This window comes from Gouania willdenowi, chromosome 17 (assembly GCF_900634775.1).
Source record: "Gouania willdenowi chromosome 17, fGouWil2.1, whole genome shotgun sequence".
Classification (NCBI taxonomy): Eukaryota; Metazoa; Chordata; class Actinopteri; order Blenniiformes; family Gobiesocidae; genus Gouania; species Gouania willdenowi.
Window position 1 is genome coordinate 16,662,260 of NC_041060.1, and position 25,815 is coordinate 16,688,074.

Below are 25,815 nucleotides of genomic sequence, written 5' to 3' on the forward strand. Positions count from 1 at the left end.
TGACTCCACCGAAAAAGGTTACCTGCTGTCTCCTGTTTACCAAGTACAGCAGTGGCATAAAAATCCTCCACAAATTTACATTATGTCTGTTATATGACATGTTTGTGAAGCACACCCGAATAAATGCCTCTTCATTTATTCTGCATGTGCAGCCTCCTCTAAGCCTGGATGAAGACACTGAAGATGATGATACACCCACAGGCTGCAACATCTCTTTCCACAAAAAAAAACCAGTGGAATGAGATCACTGTACAATGTTTGGCCTGAGGAGAGCACAGGAAACCTGCTGTCTCCTGTTTGCTACAATGCTGAGCTCATTTTGGAGAGAGCTTTATTCCCAAAGCCCTATGGGATCAGATCCAAATGATGAGAAAAACAACAATCCATGTGCTTTTCATCAGATGCAGTAATGACCCCTCGGTCCGATTTGCAAAGTGCACAGTCTTACATCTATTGTGTGTATACCCCTTTAAATACCTAAAAGAAATGGACATTTTATAAAATAATATAATCAATTAAAATATGCATATGGTAACTCTCTCGTCATGTAAGGTTAAACAGAATAATGTATTTTTGTGAAAATCATACACACTAAAAAGCTTTTAAATCTTGAATCCGAAATATAACCGGTGTTCACTTTTCACTAAAATGTATTATGACGGATGCATATGCATATGTGTTAATGGCACAATGAGAGCAGTGGATATCCAAGGGTGATGTATCACATCTTCCTAAAAAAGGGAACATACACAAAAAGGTGCAGTATCTTACACATCCTTCAGAAAGGAAATCAGTCACCGTAAACCTGCAAAACCCCGGGCTTGAACCCCCAAGGAATCAAATGATGATGTGATGAATGGAACCATAAAAGCGTGGTGAGGAAATGCACTGAATCAGGGAGATGATCATGAAGGTGTTGATTGGCAGGGATTAAAAACTGCTGTTAATTGGAGGTTTAGATTGAATGGAAGTCATGAAGCGATTTATGGAAAGCAAGCATTGTCATGTTAATCAACCTGAGAAAATGATATGAATCAGAGCAGACAATTGCTTTTGGATGGCCATTTGATCAAGTTCTTTCTAAATTACAGTATGTGCTGGTTTCTATAACAGGTTCAAATAAAGCAGGTAAACCAATTAAAGAGAAAATAAAGCCCAAAATATTATTTTTTTTTTTCTGTCAAAAACGAATGTATATTTGGGTATAAAGTGTTGCTGATTGATCTTTGTCCCACTCTTGATATTTTAGTCAAATAACTTTATTTCGTCATATTTTGTTCTTTACATGTAAAAGTGACCTAATTATTAAAATCAGAACTTTGCTATTGGCTTATGGGGTGCCGATTGTAAAGTTGTGCATGCTAAAATAAGCAGCAACTTTTTTAATGTGAATTTTACTTACTTTTGACCAGACTCACAGCAAAATGATTAAATTTGTTAAATATTTAATCTAAATCTAAATGTTAAATGTAAATCTTTAATTTAAAATGTTAAATGTTTAATCTAAATCCAAATGTTAAATCTAAACATTAAATGTTAAATCTAAATCTAAATGTTAAATCTAAATCTAAATGTTAAATTTAAATGTAAATGTTAAATCTAAATGTCACAGGGGAAACTGAATATTTATCTGATAGGCAAATTATCGGAAGTATAAAATTAAAGGCTGAATTATGCAAGCAAATCATGTTGTAAATCTAGTCAAAAGTAACAAAAAAAATCATGTTGATTGTTGCTAAATATTTAAAAAAAAGTTTCTGTTTATTTTAGCATGTCTAACTTTACAATCGGCAACACTTTACTTGAAGTTTTATACAAAAGGCTGACATTAACACTGTCATTATCTGTCATAATAAGGTGTCATGAAGGCTGTCAATATGTGTCGTTCACTAAATTATGACACCTTTGGAGCTATGTTGGCATTTTTTGGGTTAGATGGAGGGATCTAGTGGGGTTAGGTTAGGGTCAGGGTTAGGGTAACGATGGGTAAAGGGAACAACACTTAATGACAGCCATCATGACACCGTATGCATACTAATGACAGGTGTCATGTCATAATAATGACAGGGTAATGTCAGCTTTATGTATAAAACTTAAAAGTAAAGTGTTACCAAAATGCCAAAAAATTAAATAAAATTACAGATTTTTCTTTTTGAAACTAATACACAATATGTATTGGGGAAATATCTATACAAATCAGTGCAGTATAAGGCTATGATATTATACAGTAGTAGTATGTCATTGTTTGGTCTATTGTCATGAATGTTTTGGTCACTCATTCTTATGCCACACTGTACCATGTATTTTGTCATTATTTCACTGATATCGACTTTAAAAAAAAATCCACAATCTAAATGACAAAATTACAAAAGTAATTTCCCCCCTGGGATAAATAAAGTATTTCTGATTGTCATTCTGAATCTGATGTATAGATGTTAAATATTAAGAGCATCTGTTGCTTTGCTGAATCCCAGCACTTCCTCCCCTCTGTGATGTCACAGCCTTATCAGCAGCTTGCCTTTCACTGTGCAGCGCTGCATCTTCACACTGCATTAGCCTCACACAGTGCAGAGGTGAAGCAACAGAGGAGCAACTACTTCACATTTAAAGAAACTCTGAATGGTAGCGGAACAAAGGACATGTAGCAGAGACATGGAGAGGTCAGAATGCCTCACACAAGGAAAGTGCAAGAGGAAGAGGAAGAGGAGGAGGAGGAAGAGGAGTAAAGGTGAGTCCAGCAATGATGACTGTTTAAGCTGTTTTTGTTTCAGGAATGTTTATACTATTACAATGACAATCACTATTCCTATTACCGTGAGTTTGGATTAATGCTTCAAAATCTAAAACATATCAGCTTTTTTTTACTTTTAGAAAATATTCATCTGTATCCAAAAACAAATCTGTATATTTCTCATTAACCCTCCTATTATCCTTGGGGTCAATTTGACCCCATTCAATGTTTATCATTCTAAAAAAAATTGTTGACTTTTTCCTTTACGCTTCATATTTCATGACTTTTCCTAATTTGATGGGTTTAGCATAAAATGATCTTGTTGATATTTCATACAATGTGCTGAACACATTGCACGCATTGGTGTTCCTCTGGGGTCAATTTGACCCCAAGTTGTTTCAGCGGTGCAAAACTTGTCTGTCTGTTGTGCTCTGTGTGTATTGCAATCTGCACGCTCTCTCACTCTCTCTAGAAAATGTCCCGAGAAAGGTTTACTGTCGATGAGGTTTTGGAACAGCTCTTTCACAGTAAAGGTGAATAACCCCAAATATGTTACAAAAAGGAGATAAAAAGAAGTAAATATATATGTTTATGGGAGGTCACCAACGTCAATCAATTATGTGAGAGTCATGAATGTGCACCCCAAATTAGAAAAGATTTGGGGGGAAAATTTTGGCCTGATGGTGGTGCTAGAGAACAGGGTAAGGTGTCATTATCAAGGGGTTATTTATGTTTTCAACAAATAAACAAAGGGCCTGACACAAAAACTTGGTCAACAAGTTTCTGAAAATCATTTTCTGGAGGCAAATATCCCTGGGGTCAAATTGACCCCAATGGTAAAATGTGTTGGTAATATTTGAGGATAATAAGAGGGTTAAGCTGCTTATAGTTTGATTTCAAACCATATGTAGTTTTGGAGAAAGTTTTTTGGTGCTGAATCCTGCACCCTAAAAATCCCACTGCCATATATGTTTTGCCTTTTTCCTCTATATCTTTTTTTGACAATTGGGTCCACCATCTATTTAATGTATAAGGCGATGGAATTTCTGAGTTTGTACTTTTTGGAGATTATGTTTGACTTTTATCATGAAATAGACTTTCAGTTTGAACTCTTCTCCTGCCTCATCATCTTTCCCTCCGACTGGGTACTTCCTCCACTACTTCTGACGGACCTACTACTCCTCCATATTCCTGTGCTAGAGACAAGAGTATTTTAGGATTATTCGACAAGAAAAGTACTTTTCAAGTTGGTTGGACGTCCACGTGGAGCAATGGACACTTTTTTTTTTTTTTGTCAAAGTTGCTAAAAGCATGTTTGTCAAAAGCTGCAAAAAAAAAAAAACAACTGATGATTTTTCATATTTAGTAGACTATTGTCTGCCTTTTTTTTTTAAACTTAGCTTCAAATGATGAAGCAAAACATCAAACTTGTGGAATGAGACAAATTTCTTCTTTTTTTTAAAAAAAAAAAAAAAAAAACATAACACATTTGTGATGACTTACATTTGGCACTAAATCAATACAGGTTAATTTAATTCAATTCAATAGATTAGAGCAGAGATGGGCAACTTTTATCACAGTGGGGGCCACAAAAAATGTCTGATCCAAGGGCCACAATATCAACATTCATGTCAGCATTATTATCAGTATTATTGTCATTTTGTGTATTTTCCTGTCATTCTTGTACATTTTTGTAGTCGTTTTGTGCATTTTTGCACTTTTTTGTTGTGGGTTTTTTTTTTTTTTTTTTTGGTAATTCTGTATATTTTTGTTTTATGAGTCATTTTGTTTATTTTTGGTTCCTCATTTGTGTATTTTTCCTGTGATTTTGCATGTTTTTTGGAGTCATTTTGTGTATTCATGCAGATTTTTGTGCCTTACTGGAGGTTTAAATTTTGAGATCGCACAAAATCAGACCATGGGCCACATGTGGCCCCTGGGCCACCAGTTGTTCACATCTGGATTAAAGGTTTATCTCAAAGAATAAAGCAACTTTCACTGTTTACGGCCCTTTTCTGTGCATAAATGTACAACATTTTACAGCATGAGCTGTGGTCATCATATTTCCAGGCGTCTGAGCAACAAGTCATCCTCTCTGGATTAAGATGCCATTGTTCTGCTTTAGTTAATCTTCGGTAAATACTGCAGATAGCAAGCGTGATGGCGATTGTGTGTAAGCCCAACAGTTATTCAAAGTGCACTAAGCCTACTCCACTTGCATTAATCACCCGTTGGCCTTTTTTGTACATCAGTGCTGGAGAGGAAAGCGTGTCCTCTTTCAGAAATAAATACCTCCAGAAAGTCATTACTCAGCGCGGCTCACAAATCCCACTATTTTAGGGCCAGAACGCTCTCTCAGTTAATGCTTTCACAGCTTCTAACAATGAGCTGTACTTTAACGCCATCTGGAAGAGGGGGTGGCATCTTTTTTTCAAAGTGACAGTCATTTCCACTTTCATTCAAGCTTCATGTATCCTACAGTGTGTAATTCAACAACTTCAGGTTTAAAACTAAAGGACTAAGACAGAGGTTCACAACATTTTTTGGGTCGTGACCCCATTTTGACATCACAAATGTCGGGCCACCCCAGAGCCTTTTATTTCTTCTAGAATTCGTTTTTTTTTTTATTATTAAAGTGTGTTACAAATACAGAGTAAAGAGGATTAGTGTGCAAGGTGACAAGATGCGCCGCCTCAGATATTTTTACACTGCATTTTATTTGAACTAGATTTATATTTGTTATTTGATATATATTGTGTGTGAGCTGTATTAGAAAAAATATAATAATTCAAATATCTAAGTTTTTTTTTTTTCCTTCCAATTATTAGACATTTCAGGCGACCCCATTTTATTTCCATTTAACCCCACATGGGGTCCCGACCGTCAGGTTGACTATAAGAGTTTGTAAATCCAAACAAACTGTTCCATAAACCAAAGAAAATGCACAGTTTGGTTTCCCTGCTTTGTTCAAAGACTGTAAATTCACTTTATCCTGTGTCATGTCAACATATGTAGTTTGTTTATTCATAAATATTTTGATTTACTCTAAACTGGAATTTTAATACTAATGCCAAAATTAAAATCATATTAATATGTTGATACTTTTTCACAGTTATTACTGATTTTAACTTATCTTAGTTATTTTAATTTTAGTTATTAATTCACAATTTGTCGGATAAATGTGGCATCTGTGGACTGTGATTAAATGTGGGTGACAGGAGTGAACCAGATTACATTTGGAGCAGGGATTTGATTTCAATATGTAAAAGACTGTATGTATAAATCTATATAAAGAGCAATTTTCATAAACAAAGTTAGATTTGTCCAGAGGACCAGCCTTTTGATTTATTTCCATTTGTAGTGGGAAGCAAACCAAATGTTGACATGTTTTTTTTAATCTAATTATAGATTTTTCTAATCATTATTTTATCAGGTTTGGGATATTTTTGGTTGGATAGTGTGTTTTAATTTATCTCTTCTTTTATTGAACTGTTGCTCATGTTTTTCAGTAAAATCAATTAACTGTTCACTCCAGTGGATCGGTCATAGAATTTAGAATAAAGATGGTAAATACATCGTTTTGCTTCAAACATGCAGAAAATCACCAATAATTACTCATTTCTGATACAATAGTCACATTAATTAACACTAATGTGTTTTAATTCACATAGCCATAAGTGTTAATTAATACATTTTGAATTAATACATTTTACCATAATATCTATATTATTTGTCATTGTAACATGCCAAAAGTTGCATCTGTAAGTCCAGGTTTTTCAACCTTGGGGTCAGGGTCCCTTGTGGGGTCGCCTGGAGTTTAAATGGGGTCGCCTGAAATTTCTGAAAAATTAAAATATATTTTTGAAATATTATTATTATTATTATTATTATTATTATTATTATTATTATTATTATTATTATTATTATTAAAACAACACACAATCTTAAAGAACTGTATTACATACTTTCACTTTGTCAAATTTAAATCTAGGTCAATGCAGTAATATATATCTGAGGTGGCACAACTTGTCACTATTCCTGGCTACACTGTATTTGTAATACACTGTAACAAACATTATCAAAAACTAATTCTAGAAAGAAAAAAAAATGACTTTGGGGTCGCCAGAAATTCTTGATATCAAAATGGGGTCACTGGATGGGAACCACTGGTGTAAGTAGTCACAAAGGCTTATAAACTGTGGAGAAAAATATTTGTAAAATCTTTAATAACTAAAATGTATTCACCAAACAATGTTTTAGTTTTCATGATAATCTTAGAGGTGTCCTCGAAATAACAAATATGTGTACAAAAAAATGCTTTTCACTTCTGTTTAGTCAGAAACAGCGACGCAGCCTGCGTACACATTGAAATCACTTTGGTAATAAGGATTTTTCACAGTGTATAAATGACAAAACAAAGTATTGTATTTCTATAAAAAAATTATTAAAAAAAAACCAGATAAAACGCCATCTGGTAGTAAATATCCCTTCTGTTGGCTTTTCTGTCAAATTACCAAACTGTTGTTTTCTGGCTGTAAAGTCGAGTTGGAGAAATGATTTGATTGTCCTGCTTACAGTGAGGATTATAGTCTCTCCAACATGGAGCAAACAGCTGCTGACTGCAGCAGGGGCTCTCAGTATTTTTATCATCTGATGACACGTCATGCATTTGGACATATCTGTAATACATGTTGGATGAATGAACTCCACTGTGGACTCAAAGTTAGTGGGGCATGTCTGTGCACAATTTCATTGATGGATTCTGCTATTGCCGTACATTTCTGGGGCACTGGATTTATGAAAACATTAACAATATGGTTTCTTTGTCCGCATTTCACTTCAATTGCTAAGGGGGCCACATGCGCTCCTTGGTCTAATTTTAAGCAGCCCCCAAAGTAAACGTACAAAATGACAGAAAAATATACAAAACAAAAGCAAGAATACGTTGAAAAATACTAAGAATTACAACATGGCAGAAAAAAACAGTGAAAGACAAGAAAAACAGAAAATACTCGAAAAACACACAAAACTACTACAGAAACGAACAAAAAGCAATACAAAAATTACTCCAAATAATGCAAAATGACAACAAAAATACACAATATGATTCCAAAAAACATGCATTTTACAGGGAAAATACACAAAGGGACAACAAAAATGCACAAAATGCAATTATAACAAGCAACACAACAACAAATATACACAGAACGACAAAAAAACACACAAAATTACTCAAAAAGAAGAGAAAGAAAAAAGAAAATGATGCCGCAAACCCACAGTACTGACAAACAAGCAAAATGAAAATGGAAATACAAAAAAATCACTCCAAAAAAACACAAAATGACTCACAAAATACACACTATACAGGAAAAATACACGAAAGGACAACAGAAAAGCACAAAATGCAATCATAAAAAACAAGGCAATAACAAACATACACAGAATGGCAGAAAAACACACAAAATTATACAAAAAGATGAGAAAAACACAAAAAGTTACTCCACAGTACTAGCAAACAAGCAAACAGAAATACACAATATCACTCTAAAAAACACAGGAAAAACATGTAAAAGGACAAACAAAAATGCACAAAATGCAATCATAATTAGCAAGACAACAAAAAAACATACACAGAATAACTGAAAAACACAGAATTACGATAAAAACACTTTGTTGTTTCCTGTGTTAACGCTTAGATTGGTCATTATTCTAAATGATGTGACGTGAATGCTGATAATGTGGCCCTTCGATCAAACAAAACACTTTTTGTGGCCCCCACTGTGATAGAAGTTGCCCACCTCTGGTTCAGAGTATACAGATGCTAACAGCTATCTCCAGAAGAATCGATGTTTTTAAGCAGCGCGTTGGAAAAATCTTTGCCCTTGAGGAAAGACAGTCCGTATCAAACGTAAATGAAACCTCGTGCCATTAATTATGCTTTGCAAATTACATTATCCACAGCTGTCAGAGGCACACACCGGACCGCCAGTGCACTCCTCACATTCTCAGCTATGCCTAATTCAATAATCCAATCACTAAGACTCATTAGCAGTGGCTGGATGAAGAAACTTAGCCTTTCAGAGGTTTGATCAACATCACAGAACCTCTGAAGACTGTTATTGGTCCTCGTTGGATACAAACCTGTGAGTTTTTATATTGGAAACAAAGATATAGATGTTCTTTCCTTAAAAGAGGAGACAGAATCAGGGATCAGAAAGTTTGCAATACAGCAAATGAATTAGTTTGAAGTAATATGTGCTGTGGCCCTTTAACTGAGTGCTACGTCAATTCTGATGAGTCCATTATTTCTAGTTGAGTTTGAACAGTGTTAAAAACAAAACAAAAATTGGTTTCCTGAAAAATTAACTTCCCCAATAAGTAAAGTTTCAGTTCAATTTTTCAATCCCTGTGATCTTAAAGTGAAGAAGAATACAAAGATCAGATGTTGTCATCTTCACTTCAAAAAGGGGTGTCAAACTCTTTTCAGTTCAGGGGGCCAAATACGGAGCAGTTTGATGGGCCACATGGTTTTATGTAGGTAAATTAAGAATTTACAACATTATTGTGCCATAGTTTGCACTTCTATGTATGCATAAAATACAAAATGTGTAAGAAACTGACCATATCCAAGCAATACGTGATACATATCAGTCTCAAAAGGATCTTCACTTTAAATTTCCTGGATTTTGTGACCAATTTCTATTTAATAAAGGGAATTATTATGTAATAGTTTGAGGAAAATTGAAGGATTTCGTGAGAATTTTGAGTTATTTTCAACAGTATAACATCAAAAATGACTGCAATCATGCAATAAAAGTACCAGGAGTGGTGACTAGTTTCATTTACACAATGATTCATGTTTTGTCTGGAATTTTTTACTTTCTCCCAAAGTAGAAGCTCCAAAGGGCCAGATTTGGCCCCCGGGCCATGATTATCTGTGTTGTGAATTTCAGCGTTACCCTAATTTTTTCAATGCTCAAAGTTATTAAGTTCTTTTTCAAGATGGTTTATTTTTAGTCTAGTGTTGGAGCAGTACAGAGCCGACACATGCTCAGTATTATGTTCCAAAAGTGAGATTTGGAAACACACAAATGAAAGAGACCATATGAAACTTCCATTGTTTAAAACTTATGGACACAACATTTCTGCCAATTTTTCCAATGAGTAAAAAATGATTAAGAACGTAAAACTGCTTCAAAGACACTCAGATTTATAGTTCCTGCTTTTTTCCAGGTTTAACCTTAGCCTTACGTTAGCTAATTCAAACAAACCAGCATACCGTCACATGCACTCACCTTTATTATAAAACAGCTGCTACAAATCCTATCAGAGATCAGCTTGTAAAGAAGATTACAGGTATATTTGGAAAACTGATTTAATGGTACAACCTGCTTAGCCTGATGGGAAAGTCGATTGCTTCATTTCACAAATGGAGGCAAATAAACAAGGCGCTGCTCAAGCACCTTGTTGGGGGAGTGGATGAATGAACATGAAACATCAGGAAATGACAGAAAATGTACTGTTACAATAATGCTGCTCATTCAAAACCTTCTGCCTCCACCTAATGTAAGAAGTAGGGGTGTCCCAATCCGAAATTCCGATTTTTTTTCAATTAATCATTTATTTATTTTATTCAATTGTAGAATACTGTAGATATTATGTAGAAGGTTAAAATGTATTTAACCAATTGGTTAATAATAAAAAATGGGTCAGTTTTTCTTATACCAACTGTTGCTGACTATTGTTTTTTTGTTTGAGTGACATCACTGGATCAAGCCTTTTCTAACATTCCACACTACAAAATATGTCATTTTAATTTTTTTATTAAAAAAAGAAAAAGAAAAAAGTAATAAAAGTATGTATGATTCATGCTGATATCGTATCGGATCAATATCGGTATCGGCCGATACGCAAGGCTGCAATTTCGGTATCATATTGGAAATGAAAAACGTGTATCGGGACATCCCTAGTAAGGTCAATAGAGCTATTTCATTCTCTACATCAGGGATGTCAAACCTATTTTAGTTCAAGGGCCAAATACAAAGTAGTTTATCTTCAGTGGGCCGCAGATTTTAGGCGGGAAAATGAGTAATTTAATTCATTATTGTGCTTTAGTTTGCGCTTCACGTATAAATGGATTATAAAATATGTACAGCACTGATAAAATCAAGGCAAAAAGTGACAGGCATCAGTCCCAGTAGGATTTTTTTAGATTTTGTGGCCATTTTTGTGAGATTTCGGAAAATTTTGTGGAACAATTTGAAGAAAATTGCAGGATTTTGGAAAATCTGGGGAGTTGTTTTGACTTCCATCATGTGATATAAGCATGGGGTAAATGTCAGCCCTGCTGATATTGAATTTGTGTAATATTTTGGTGATATCTACAACTGAATTAGTTTGTAATTTACACAAGGATTAATGGTTTCGTTGACTTTTTTTTACTTTGTTGTGTGAACAGAAATGTTTGCTCGAAATGGCCAAATTTGCCCCCCGGGGACACGTGTGCTCGAGGGTAAAGCCTGAAAAGTTAAACGTGACACAGCAACAGAACATGACCCGAAAGCATCGCCACCTAAATAAAGCAGATTATTTTTAAGACAGACACTATTCAAACCTGTGCACGCTCACAGCTCTTTAACCTTCTGTTTAGAGTTGAGTTGAGTCGTTTATACATTTTTTTACCATCATTTATTAATTCGCCGGAGGTCAGCCTTCGATTCATGTAAATGGTAAATGGTAAATGGACTTGATTTATATAGCGCTTTATCACCACACTGAAGCAGTCTCAAAGCGCTTTACATATCAGCTCATTCACCCAATCACTCTCACATTCACACACCAGTGGGACAGGACTGCCATGCAAGGCACTAGTCGACCACTGGGAGCAACTTAGGGTTCAGTGTCTTGCTCAAGGACACTTCGACACATAGTCAGGTACTGGGATCGAACCCCCAACCTCTCGATCAGTAGACGACCCACTACCACCTGAGCCACGGTCACCCATGTGCATCTTTTTCGCACTAATTGAAACTCATCACCTGACCGCTCAATTTACGCGTGTAAAATCCTATTTATAACCCCAAGCCCTTTAATAGTCACCTGAAACACACGCATTTGACCAAACACCATAATCATTGCATTTTCTAGGACAAGCTTTAAAAACGGTGTTGGTGAAAACATAGTAACACCGCTATTGTTCAATTGAGATTTGATGAAAGATATTCTGCTCCATTCAGAATCAAATAACAAGAATCTTAACAACAAGCTTTTCTTTCAGGTTAAATCCTCCAATTCTCCTTGACTGAAAGACTCAGATCTTATCAAAGACAGCTTTCAATTACCCTCACTGGCTGTGAGCCGCCTTTTTATTTGCTCTCACTCTGCTCATTTAGTGTGACTGCAATGGCCTTCCTGCCCTCATCTATTAAATCTACACCATGGCCATAAATGCCCTTACCCCAAATCCTTTTCATTACTACTATCATTTGAAGATATAATATTTATATTTCTGTGTAGTACATACTGTAGAGCATTTCTGCACGTCATTCAAAAAGAGTTTATATCACAGTAAAATGTCACATAATAAGGAGATTCAAGTATTTGTGTGATATAAGAAGGTATAATCTGTATTTGCAGGTTTGATTCTGTGATGAAACGCTTAATTCTTTCTGATATTATTTTGTAGGACGCTGCCAAACTGTCTCAACCCTCATCAGTCCAATAAAACGCTGGAATGCTGGATCTTCCACAACTGTGGATGCAGACAGTTCAAGTACGGTAAATGGTTATTTTGCTTCGAAAATGAGAAATATCAAAACTCTTAATTTATAGCTTGATTTCTGACTGAGTTACGAGTCATTTCTGACACAAGTCGGAAAATGTTTGCATATTTGTGTTCCAATTTGGGCTTAGTTTTATTTACAGAAATAAGAGTCAGTTACTCAGTCAAAGCCCAACAATACTTTGATGTGGGCAGAAAAAACTCAATTATCATTATTAGTTTTTGTGAAATGCAATCAATAATGACCCAGTTTCATGTTGTGCAAGAAGTCATAGAGACGAGCTCTTAGACGACAAAGGGAGTGAAGCATGGACAAGCTAAAATAATCAATGTGGATGATGTTTGTTTATATGTGCAGCACAGATAATCGATTTAATAACCTTTGTTGTGGAAGGTCAAACCATTTGAGACGAGACCTCAGTCGCAATACTGACCTGGCTAACGATTCTCTTCTTCCTGAATCCATGTACCCCCTTTTGTCCGACTACAACTTTCACTCAGAATTCTATAAAGAAACAACTATTGAGCATAATGATGGAATAAATGAGTGATAACACACATTTTAAATGATCTAGTTTTGTAAAAAAGTGGAATGAAACAATATTTAGTGCCACCTAAACTTAATTATTCCTATAGTTTTTATCATTTTCGGTCATCTCCCACCACACCCCTTGTATTGTCAGTTCATGTTCTCATCAAGATCATTTCCATCATCATTAGATTTAAATTTTTAACTGAAAATAAACATGAGTTAAAACCCTTTATTTTAAGGATTTAGAAAGAACAAAAAAAGAGGATCTATGGTTTGCCTCCCAAAAAGGTTTTTTGAACAAACACGCCATAGATTAAATTGTTAAAAGAATAAATAGATGTATACACATAGTAATGTAATTTATAATTTACTCTTTTTAAAAAAAAATGTCTCACATAAAGTTTGCTCTCTCTCTCTCTTTCTCTCTCTAGTACCCCCTGTTGTGCTCGTGTACCCATACCCCCATTTGAGAAACTCTGGTCTTGCCAATGGGCAGTATATTTGAATAGATATCCTCAATCAATGACAGACGCTTAACCCATTACTCTCTATTCCATATTCATATTTGTGAATTTTTCACTGTTATTTCCAGTGACCTCTTGGAGTCCGCACTGTTATTGCATCAAAACAGGAATATCAATCTCCAATATTTTCCTGCAGGGGGATCTGGGAGTAAATGTGGCACAAGATTGAACTTTCTGTTGTGACTTTTTGGTCTGTCAACAGCGATCCCGTTTTTGGAGTTGAAAGAAAGCCAACGTGACAAAAGCTTAGAGGAATCAAGCTTTGCAAGGCCATGTTATCCAGGAACTTTTAGCACAACGTTTTCAAAACCTGGACCAAGAGATCTGAAAAGGAAGCAGCTGTTCGCAGATGGAAACGATCTCCGACTCTGTCCAGGGCATCTCACCTGTAAAAGAGCCGCCTGGATGATAAGTGAAAAGAATGCTATCGTCCATCTGAACGAGTTACGGCCTGGATTACAGTATGAGATTGTGTCGAAGACTAGTCCTGTTCATGCACCGGTGTTTTCTGCCAGTGTGGAGGTAAATGGCTTTCACTTTGAGGGTCAGGGACCATCTAAAAGGTGGGCCAAGATGAGGGCAGCAGAACTGGCTCTCCAATCATTCGTTCAGTTTCCCAACGCCTCCCAGGCTCATGCCACGATGGCAAGCTTTACCAGCACATCTATGGATTTCACAGAGAACACCATGGATATTTCTACCACTTTCTTCAAAGATTTCAATCAACTGTTGTGTGATAACACTGATTACTCCCACTATAGCACTGCATTTCCCAGCATTTACCACCACAGGGGACCAGTTCAATACGGCCTTTCTTCTTATCACCTCAGTCCAGTAGTGCTGCTCAATGAGCTGAGGCCAGGACTCAAGTACATTTGTGTAAAAGAGCGAATCCATGGCAGGCCAATGAAGAACTTTGTCATGGTTCTAAAGCTTGACGGCAGGGTGTTTGAAGGATACGGTCACAGCAAAAGACAGGCCAGAGGTCGGGCAGCAGCAACAGCTCTGCAGGCTCTCTACAATATAAGTTTCCAACCAGAAAAGAAGATGATGGGCCTTCAGGCCAGCAAGAATAAACATCAGCTACCTCAGGTAATGCATATTCCTACACGTGTTTATTACTTATACTTGTTCTCCTGAAAAATTCAAAGCAGTGTTGTGGAAGTTGTGCTACAGGGTTTGTTAACCAATAAAGCCAAATGAACATAGAAAAAGGCCAGAGTGAGAATAATACTTGTGGAGTTGCCGTAACTCAATAAACCCTTGCATAATTACAATTAGCACATGTGCTGATTTGCAAAGGACTACTTCCTGATGTCCATGGCAAGATCACAATATGTACGGGGTTCTGCACCACAGCAAACACAAAGGCGATAAGTGTATCTTTTCTTCGTGTTACCTTTAGGTTCAATTTAGGTTCACTTACTGACGAGTTCTCAGAAGACTTGTAAGAAGCCTTTAAAGCCTGTATTTATCACAAATGACCTTGTGAACCATTGTGATGTCACCAATCCTCTTGCACAATTATGAAAGAGTCTTTGAAGGCGGTACAAGATCAAATTGGTGGAGAAAGAACTGAATCCCAGTACTGAAGTAAAAGTAAAGTTACAATTTGTCTTTTTCAGTAAAAGTTGCTTCTCAAAATGAAAAAAAAATTACAAAAGCACTTTCTTTTAAAAGTAAATAATGTTCTAAAAGTGTTTTGGTTAAAGTACTTAAAACTAAAAAAAAAAAAAATTAAAACTAGGGTAGGCGATTTCTTCCAGATACACTTTTTAAGTTTTTGGTTGAAACTGTCTTTATGTACTGACATAAATTAAGATCTTATGTTCTCTGAAAAAGGAACGAAGAAAATTGATCAACTGTAGCAGCTGTAAACCTGTAATAACTTCGACCACGTCTCCCTGCTCGTTCTCGACCCCCCCTCGCATGCACGAGCTCACACTGAAAGTGCGTCACCGCTGACAGAGTTAAAACAGAGTTTTTGGTCACTTTTTTAACATATATGATGGTAAAGTTTATTGGGTGAGAATGGTGGTTTGTGACATTTTGGCGGCTTCTTACTTCATGAACCACGACTGTTAGCCCCGCCCCTCCTATAAAAACTAGCATCTGTGGACTCTGCAATCTGTGGTAAGTACCGCAGAGGTATAGTGAGTATTGAGTAGGTATTTAGCGTAGCATACATTGTTCTTTGGAGATTTTATAGTATAGACTGGGCGTGTCTTAACTGTTCAAGGAGCTCCGCCCATAATCAAGGCATTTTTTTTTCATTTTCAGCCTAGACGCACGTCAGCCAAAACCTTGGGGTTAATTCCGCTTTTAGTAAGATTAAAGAAACAATTTGTCTTTGTTCCCAGTAAAAGTTGATGGCACAAAAGTACTTGCTTTTACTGTAAAATTAACGACCGTAATATTTTGAGTTATTGTAATTAAATATCTCAAGTACCAACAAAGTACCAGATTTTTGTAACCCCCATAAAATGATGAATACATAGTATCCAAAAATGCTTACATATTAGCCTGTGAAAGAACTCCAGATATACTGTAGCTTATTTCATGTAGGCTAGTGGTCATGAAGTTATGGAGAGTGTTACAGTGTTTCCCCTAGAATCACAGGAAACATTTTGCTTCTCTTTACATTACATTTCACACAGAAGTCATTATCTAATTTCAGGAGTCACAACAAAAAGCTGCAAATGAAGATGGACGAGTGCATGTTATTGTGTTGAAGCAAAGATAAAATAAAAATCTAAAATGCAAGAGTTTTTAATCCCTTTCTGTAGATTTATATTGTAATTCATGTGATTGAAAGAGTGCACAGAATCCATCCTTTGTATGTAATGATTGCCATGTTTTGACTGATTGAGAGTATGTAAACTCAGCAGCCTGGAAAATCATATTGCAGTGTAGTTTCGCAGCCAATCACACAAACATTTATCTTTCATGAATTATTCGCAGCTACAAATGGGCTAATTTCAGAGAGTCAAATATTAAATGTGAGTTCTCCAAACTTAGAATGACTGCTTTGCCAAACAAATGTTGAGTCTTATTTTGTCTTCTTTATTCACTTGTTTTTTTTTTAAAGAGGTTTATTTTATTGATGTTATTAAATAAAAGATGAGTAAGTTTGCATTAAATGTATTGTCTACTGGTGGTGTTCGGTTTTCATTATTAAATAATTTAGTTTGGTTGTTATTATTACTTTCATGCTCGAGATACAAAATCATTATAACCAGTGCATTGATTATTGGCAGTGGCTATCGTTGCTGTTGTCGTATCAATATACTGACATTCTATCGGTATGCAGCGCCCCTATTTGGCCAGTTTAGGTCACGTGACTAAGACTAAACCTTACCTTAACGCGAACTCTAACTTTAAACCAAAAAACTGTTGCGATATTGGGTTCTAACTTCACCCTAACCCTTAACCTAATCCTAACTCTAACTCTAAGACGCTACGTACTTGTACTTCGGTAACCGTACCAATAGCACCGGTGGTCGTCAGTACGGCAACTGTACAAATAGACACTTTCTTGATTATTTCAGTTACGTACAAATGATAAGCATATTTGTGCAGCTTTATTAGGTTTACGTAACAATGGAGATCACAAAATTACTAAGTGTCTAAAAGTTTTATAACATTTATTATTTAACGAAGAATTGAGGCTGGTATTCTACACTGTTCATTTTTCCCAATGTAAAAGAGATGGCAGAGGAGATTGGCATTAAGCATTATAAATCTAAAAACACTGTAATCATTGACTTTTTATGTCTTTGCAGTTCTTTGCAGAATCAATCGTCCACTTGGTGAAAGAGAAATACACAGCGCTCAAAGGCAACTGTGCCTTTACCTCACATGTCCATCCCAAAGTGTTGGCAGGGATTGTAATGACCAGAGGTGAGTGAAGGACACGGGATCATCTTTGAGATGGAAAGATCAGATGCAGATAGAGACATTACTGTAATTAAAAATGGACCATGGAAAGTGGTGCAGTGCATGACGACCAATACACAGCGAACCGCAACATAGAATCACCACAACACGTTCGGGCAGTGGTCCCCCCTTTGCATTTTTGTCAAATTACGTGTACCCCCTCTTAAGTACCCTCTCCATAATTTTACATGCTTTTTAGTTTGTGGAGCAGCGGACTCTCCTAAACCCCTAACTGTGTCTCGAACATTGGTTTCCTAAGGCTTTCATAATCTACAAATGAAAAACAATGAGTGGAATTTAAAGTAGATTTTATCTAAAAAATTTAAAAAAAAATAGCATGCAACTTTAATGTGATTAGTTCAATAGTAAATACAGCCTTCTATGTAAAATGTCGCTAATTATTGTCTCATATTGAGTGTGATAAAATGGCCTCTACAGCATAAAATAATAATAATAATTTCAATAAATTACAAGAACATATTGTATTTTATTGAGCAATAGTACTGATAGTTTGTGGTAAATTTATATATTTATTTTTTTAAAAAGCCTAAAAAAGAACTAGGGATATTTCCTGAGTATTTTTGTTTGATTGTTAAATTTTTTGAGCACCCTGTACTATGTGCTCCTGTACCCCTAGGGGTACACGTACCCTTATTTAGCAATCACTGATATTACAATAAGTGTAAAACACGTGACAACAAAGACACAGATGTCAAACATTGTGAAATGACGCCTAAAAAGAATACATTATTTAGAATATGAACAAAACCAGCTCAACAAAATCAAAAACCACCCGTAGCAATGTGATACAGAATAAAAAGACAACCATAGAAACCTCAAATCAATACAACACAAGCCAACAAAAAAAAGTTTAAATGTACTTGTGTGCCACTAACTATAACCAGTAAGAATAATCCAGTTTTAGATGTCTTAGAAACCTGAACCCATGACCTTAGAGCAAGGTCATAATGACAGTGAATGAACATTTTCTAAAGGGAAACTTTATTCATGAGAAGCCTTGTGTCTCAACATAACACAACACATCACAACACAAAGCAACACAACACAACACAACACAACGTAACACAACGCAACGCAACACAAAGCAACACAACACAACACAACACAACGTAACACAACACAACACAACGTAACACAACGCAATTAACGCAATGCAACAAAACACAACGCAACGCACCGCAACACAACGCAACGCAACACAACACAACACAACACAACACAACACAACACAACACAACACAACACAACACAACACAACACAACAAAACGCAACACAACGCAACGCAAAACAACACAACACAACACAACGTAACTCAACACAATGTAACGCAACACAACGCAACGCAACGCAACACAACGCAACGCAACACAATGCAACGCAACGCAACTTAATGCAACGTAACACAACACAACACAATGCAACGCAACGCAGCACAACACAACACAACGCAATGCAATGCAATGCAACGAAACGCAACGCAATTAACGCAACACAACACAACACAACACAACAAAACGCAACACAACGCAACGCAAAACAACACCACACAACACAACGTAACTCAACACAACGCAACACAACGCAACACAACGCAATGCAACACAACACAACGCAACGCAACACAATGCAACGCAACGCAACTTAATGCAACGTAACACAACACAACACAACAAAACACAACAACCCCTGACTGAGATGATAGACCATTCACACTCATACACTTTTAATCAGCCTGTCTCTGCCTGTTAGCATTTAGCTGAGACTGCAACACATGAGGGAAAGACAGTCGTGAGGGAACATGTCGTCTCTGAGGGTCAAATCAGGCACCTTGTGTTCAGTTACAAACTTTTACTTGTTCTGCTGCTCACCACAGCTTTGTTCTGCCTGCAGGAGTGGATCTCAGGTCAGCCCTGGTCGTGTCTCTGGCCACAGGCACAAAGTGTTTGGACTTGGATCCAATGAGCGACTGCAGCTACGCACTCAGTGACTGTCACGCTGAAATTATTTGTCGGAGAGCCTTCATTCGATTTCTATATTCTCAGCTGGAGATGTTGCTCTGGTATATTCAGTGATGTTCTCTTTACTACTTTTATTTTGGAGGCAGCTATGTCTAAAGAAAGCAACATAAAAACACTACAACAATTTAAAAAAATAATAATTAATTACTGTAAATAAATATATGTAATTCTATAAATCAACAAAATGATTGGCAAGTTGGTGGAATTTTATACTTAAAATCTTTTTCTGAATATTTGGTCAGTTCGATCTTTAAAATGTGCATCTGACCATTTGTTTTGTGAGACCATTTGTGGTTAATCGCCCTAAAAAGCATTTTCTTCTAGTTTTTAAAAAGTTTTCATACAGTTTGTTTTGTTTTTACTATAAAATTTTAGGGCTACATTGATTAAAAACAATTTTTTAAGACTTTGAGAATAGAATAGAAAGTCGTAATATTACAGGAATAAAGTTGTAGGATTATATATTACGACTTATTCTCATAATGTTGCAACTTTATTCTTTATGTTTTAAAAAAAAAAAATTAGAGATGTGATCCTCAAATATCATTGTACCTTTTAAATGTTATTTAATGCAATATTTTATTGCATGTGTGTCTTCTTGTGAACTATTTAATCTAAAAAAAAATCATGCATGTCAACATTTTGTGTATTTAAACTTTAAATATACCTCTTGGTTTTTTTTAGTTTATTTATGAGTATTTGTGCCTTTCATATTGTTGGTTTAGAGGAAAAAATATTAGATCAAACCCCTAATTAGACTTGATTTTAGAAATGTTCTTGTTTTAGGTTGTCTGTGTAATCTTTTAGTTTATCCAGTACTGGATGCGTGAAGTAAAACCCCCTTTTTCCCTTGAAAAGTGTATTTGTCTTCATTAGGTTGAAGGGAGTTTTGAAAATGTATTTAATACATTTAGTCTGATGTTTAATATTTTCCTTATCTGCAGCAAAGCAGACGATACGGTGGAATATTTAATCTTCCAACCAAACAAAGGTCCAGGCAGCATTAACTTCCAGCTAAAAAATGGAGTCCTTTTCCACATGTACGTCAGCTTGTCACCATGTGGAGACGCTCGACTCAACTGTCCCTATGAGGCTACGACTGCATGTGAGACACACACACACACATAAAGACAATAAATAAAACTGTTCAATATTTTTGAATTTGTAAAGTGATGCATGTGATGCCGTGTTAGAGTGAAGTGTGTGAAAATTAACTAATTGGAAAAGTTGCTGTGAAGCTCTGTTGGTCCTCAGTCAGGATGTCATCGTGCCTCCAATGACGTTTCCCTCTTTCTTTCTGTCAGATTCCAGCAGGAGGTCTTGTTGCCACCTGAGGGTCAAGGTAAACGGAGGTGAGGGGACGCTACCCATCATGGAACCTAAAGTCCATCAGAAAGGAGACGGTTTGTCACAACCTGAACTCTACACTGCCATGTCCTGCACAGACAAGATGGCAAAGTGAGTTTAATTTAGAAAGTGTCTGTTCGTACGGTTGACGTACGGACAAGCCCCAGTGCTATTGGTACGTTTACCCAAGTACACGTACGTAATCTTAGGGGTTAGATTTAGGTTATAACCCTATATCGCAACAATTTTTAGGGTTAAGGTTAGGGTTAGGGTTAGCTTTACGGTTAGGTTTAGTCTTAGTCACGTGACCTAAACTGGCCAATGAGGGGCGATGTGTACGGATAGAATGTTGGTATATTGATATGGCAACCGTATGGATAGCCACTGCCTTTAATTTAATAGTGTCTCTTTCTACATATATATTAATGCAGCAAATATCTTCTGTTCAATTCAATTCAACTTTATTTATAAAGCGCAAAATACAACAAAGTCACCTCAAAGCGCTGAACAAAAAATAAAGTCCATAGTAACAAAGAAAGAACCCAACAAGATCCACATGAACAAGATACATCATTATTCTACAGCTTGCTGCAACATAAAATAAACAAACTATGAACTAGTTCATTTTTGGAAATGAAAACTTAGTTCAAAATGTTTAATTAGGAACTATGAATTCCCATCACTGCTGAAATGAATGCATGGATCTGTAGTATTAGATGTCTGAGCCAGTTAACCAGCAGTTTTCAAAGTCTGATGTCTTGTTTTTCCCGGTAAGTACAACATTAAACTCTGTCCACTGTAATGTTCCTCGTCCTCTTAGGAATAACGACATGACGTCCAACAAACTGGATTAAAATGATATTTCTCTTGAGAGCATATGTGTCAAACTCAAGGCCCGGGGGCCAAATCCGGCCCTTCGGAGCATCTGATTTGGCCTGCAGGAAAAGTGAAAATGACAAGAACATTATGAATCATTGTAAAAATGACCAAATAATTCAGTTTAGATTGTTGTTGAAATAACTCAAAATGTATTCCAAAATCCTGCAGCAATTTTTCCACAAAATCTCACCAAATTAAATAAAAATTGGTCAAAAAATAAATAAATCCAAGGACATTTAAGTATCTTTCACTTATTGCTTAGATATTGTTGATGCCTTCAATACTTTATGTCTAATTATAACTAGAAGTGAAAACTTGGGCACATTAATGTTGAAACTGTTTGTTTTCCCACCTAAAACCTGTGGCCCACTTGTGATTGAACTGGTCCGTATTTGGCCCCTAAACTAAAGTTAGTGTAACACCCCTGCCTTAGAATAACATTGAGACCGGTAATATGATGAGTACCCCTGATGTGACGAGAATATGGTTTATGAATGCTAATTGGATGATATCTCCAAAATGGCGATGCCCACATATAAAGGCATATTACGTGTATTTACAGGCTAAATGTTGGTTATTGTTAAAATTTCACTTTCGACCTATTATCTAAAGTGATTTTTTGTGATGGTATCAGTTTAACGTTACATCTAAATGTGGTTGATTGGAGTCAGGTGAGAAACAGATGTGGCGTGTAATCTAATTACACAAGATTATGTGGAAGATGGATTGACGTGGGTTTGTTCCAGTCACACCTTTTACTAAGATTATTTTGTTTATATTTCAACAGGTGGAGTGTTGTGGGACTGCAGGGAGCCCTCCTGTCTCATCTCATGAAACCAGTTTACCTGCACAGTTTGACAGTGGGAACACTGGGCCACACTGGTCACCTGGGCCGGGTCATGACGCGCCGCCTGTCATCTGTTAGAAACCTGCCTCATCCTTATCGACGACAGCCACTGATGCTGGGCTGTAGGTCCCTACGATGCCTTCAGTGTCGTCATTTCTGCTGTTTGATATCTAAACATTTTTTAAATGATGTATTTACAACAGTGTTAACTTTTAATTTAGTTTTAGTCACAGTATTTGGACTAAAATGCAACTCAGTTTTAGTCAAAATGTTGTCATCAGGACTATTTCAGTTATAGCCTAGTTTTAGTCAACTAAATTACATTAATATTTTGAAAGAATTAGTTTATGCATTTAAAAAAAAGACTTCATTACCATTTACTACGTGATATTGAATGGTATTAATGTTTGTAAATACACACAGATCGAGCTGATGTGATCATTGCATAAAACCACATAATCACATTCTGATTGGATTGCGTCCCATGTGACAAAATCATACCCTCGTTTTTTATTGTCGACAAAAATATAAATATATTTTGATATATACCCACTGTTTCTGTTTTTTTTTTTTTGTTGAGAATTCAACCAACCAAATTTAGTTTTTCAAAAGTCAAATATATTTCATTTTTTTTTAAAACATAAATCTACTGACATATATTGTCCTGTGCAATATGCAGGTCACAGCATCCCTGTCAAAAGACAAGTTTCTTTCAAAATAAGACAAATCCAACATGAGAGACATTAAGTATTTATTTTTGTACCAGCCGCCTGCGACCCGACCAGTACAGGTATGTGACCCACCAGTTGAGAATCGCCAGTCTAGTTGTTGTCACTGAAGAGCAATAAGTCATAAATATAGTTAACACAAACTATGATTTGCATTAACTATGATTTTTAATTGACAAACCTAACTCTGATTTGCAGATGTTGAAATAAGTTAAACTCTGAGATTAGGATTGCTTTTAGATGAAAAACAAAAAACAAAAAAAAAACCTTTACATTATTGAACTGCACTTTTAGATTTTTTTTATTTAAATGCAGGCCATCTAAAGTTAAAGATAACTTTAAACTCTCGCCCCCTACTTTACTAGACAAAGTGTATCTAAACTAATCTTCCAGTTATTACAGTAGACTCCTGTTCTAATGTTGCTCCAATGTAATCTTATCTCTTTATTCCAACAACAATTTCTCTTCATCAAATATTGTTTGATGAAAGAAATATAGATTTGGATTTGCTGTCTCCGCTCAGGTCTGGACAGCAGGCAAGTTTCCCCTGCAGGGAAGTCGTCCACTGTTAGTCTGAACTGGAGCCTTGGAGACGTCGGCTTGGAGGAGATCAGCTCCTCAACAGGCAGGAGGAGACGCTCTGAGGAACCATCACACCTCAGCAGACACTCTCTGTTCACCCGCTGGGTGAGGCTGCAGCAGCAGGTGAGTCCACTCACGACATCCAACAGCTCTTAGACAAACCATTTGGAACATAAAATAATGAATTAAACATAAATATCGGCTCAAAAACTGATATTTTATGACAGATAATAATGCCCATCGCCAGGGTTGGGGTTATATTATAACTTTAATTGTTTAATTAGTAATTAATTACAATTATGATGTAATTATAATTGTTATCATATTTGAAAATAAACATGTTGCCATTGTAATTGCAATTGGATTGTAATTTAGTTCAGATATTTGACTTTGTAATTGTAATTGGCATATAAAAACTGTCATTTGCAATTTATTTAAACGCAAAACTGGGGAACCATGTTACAGTTCTAGGGCTTACACATACGTAGGTTCGTATCCAGTTCAGCTGTCAGTTCTCTTAAGGATCATGTGACCATTTTTAGATACAAAAAATTTAAATCGAGAGGTATACTGACACACAAAAAAAGGTCAGACGCCATCACTGATATTATTAATGCCAATATTTTCATTGATTAGGAAGCCCAACAAGGTAACCAATATTTGAGAAACAAAATTAGATGATAGAGCATTATTTTTTTTACTGTATTCAACATCTGTTTTAAACACATGGGTCAAAACCGACCTGTTATCATAAGAGATGCTAACAGAAAGCTCATTTTTGATGGGGTTATTTATAAAGGATCAGATATTGTGATTGTGATTTAACTGTAGCAATTGAGAACGTAATTGTAATTTTATTAAGTGGAAAAAATGCGAGTTAACGTAATCGTAATTGAACTTGGATAATTGAATGCATCTACTGTATCTATAAAAGCAAGAAAGGTCTGTGTGTGCGCATGTGGAGCAAATATCTCCCCGACGCGGTATCTGTTTGCTTACGCTGTATATCGTCTAAATGTTGTTTTTTCCACGTCTGAACTCACAAGGGCTCTTATTCGCACTGTGACATTCAAATATGCATGCAAAGAAGGGCCAAATGGCCTCCATTTAAATTTTGATGGTAGCAGAGGGATTGGTAATTATTTACAGAGACAACTGGATTCATGAGGAAGCGGATGCTCCATAGACCAGGGTATGTTAGAGACTCAGTAAGCAGAGTTTCACTGAGCAATCAGGGACAAAGGAAATATGATGCAAATATTAACATTTGTATAGAGAAATGAGGATAAGGAAATACTGAGTAAAGATTGGGTTTTTTGTCCCACTGTGGAGACATTTGAAGAATAAAAGGTCCTCATATATTTGCTCTCAATAACTTTACACTATTTTTACTTCCCGAGTCATCTGACTGCACACACTCCTTCTTTAAGACGACTCAAAAAAAAACTCACTGCGACTATAAACGAATGCCTTAATAAAGAACATTCGTTTTTTTAAATAATTATTTAAATACTTGTTTGATTATTAGTAGTAAAGCAATAGTTTGCGCCCTAGTAAATGTTGCACTATCCTTCTTCTTCTTTTATAGCTAAAGCCGTCGGCTTGGGAAACTGAAGCTCCCGTGGTGACGTATTGTGCCTCCAAGATGGCCGCCGGCTGTTACCAGAGAACACTGCAGCAGTTCACCAGTGCTCTGCAGAGTGCAGGACTGGGAAAATGGAGCAGAAAACCCAGTAAATGTAGTAACTTCACTGTTGGTGAATGAAAAAGAATGTGAAGGTGAAACCTCTGATAATCCTTAAAATCACTTTGTATCATTTCAACCTATACTTTCTCCAGTTGTTTGTCAGCAATAGTTCAACAACTATTAATTATTCATGAAACCTCT

General features: G+C 36.0%; 1 protein-coding gene across 1 annotated transcript; it reads left to right on the forward strand.

Moving 5' to 3' along the window:
• The first annotated feature begins 2,608 nt into the window (after positions 1 to 2,608).
• On the forward strand, positions 2,609 to 25,692 carry LOC114479630 (double-stranded RNA-specific editase B2-like). The gene is made up of 10 exons (XM_028473395.1): positions 2,609 to 2,728; positions 12,417 to 12,503; positions 13,771 to 14,660; positions 17,351 to 17,468; positions 19,417 to 19,585; positions 20,489 to 20,649; positions 20,849 to 21,002; positions 22,558 to 22,739; positions 23,869 to 24,050; positions 25,516 to 25,692. Exons 1-10 carry the CDS (start codon positions 2,620 to 2,622, stop codon positions 25,690 to 25,692), a joined length of 2,229 nt encoding a protein of 742 aa, XP_028329196.1. The 5' UTR covers positions 2,609 to 2,619.
• Positions 25,693 to 25,815: the final 123 nt, after the last annotated feature.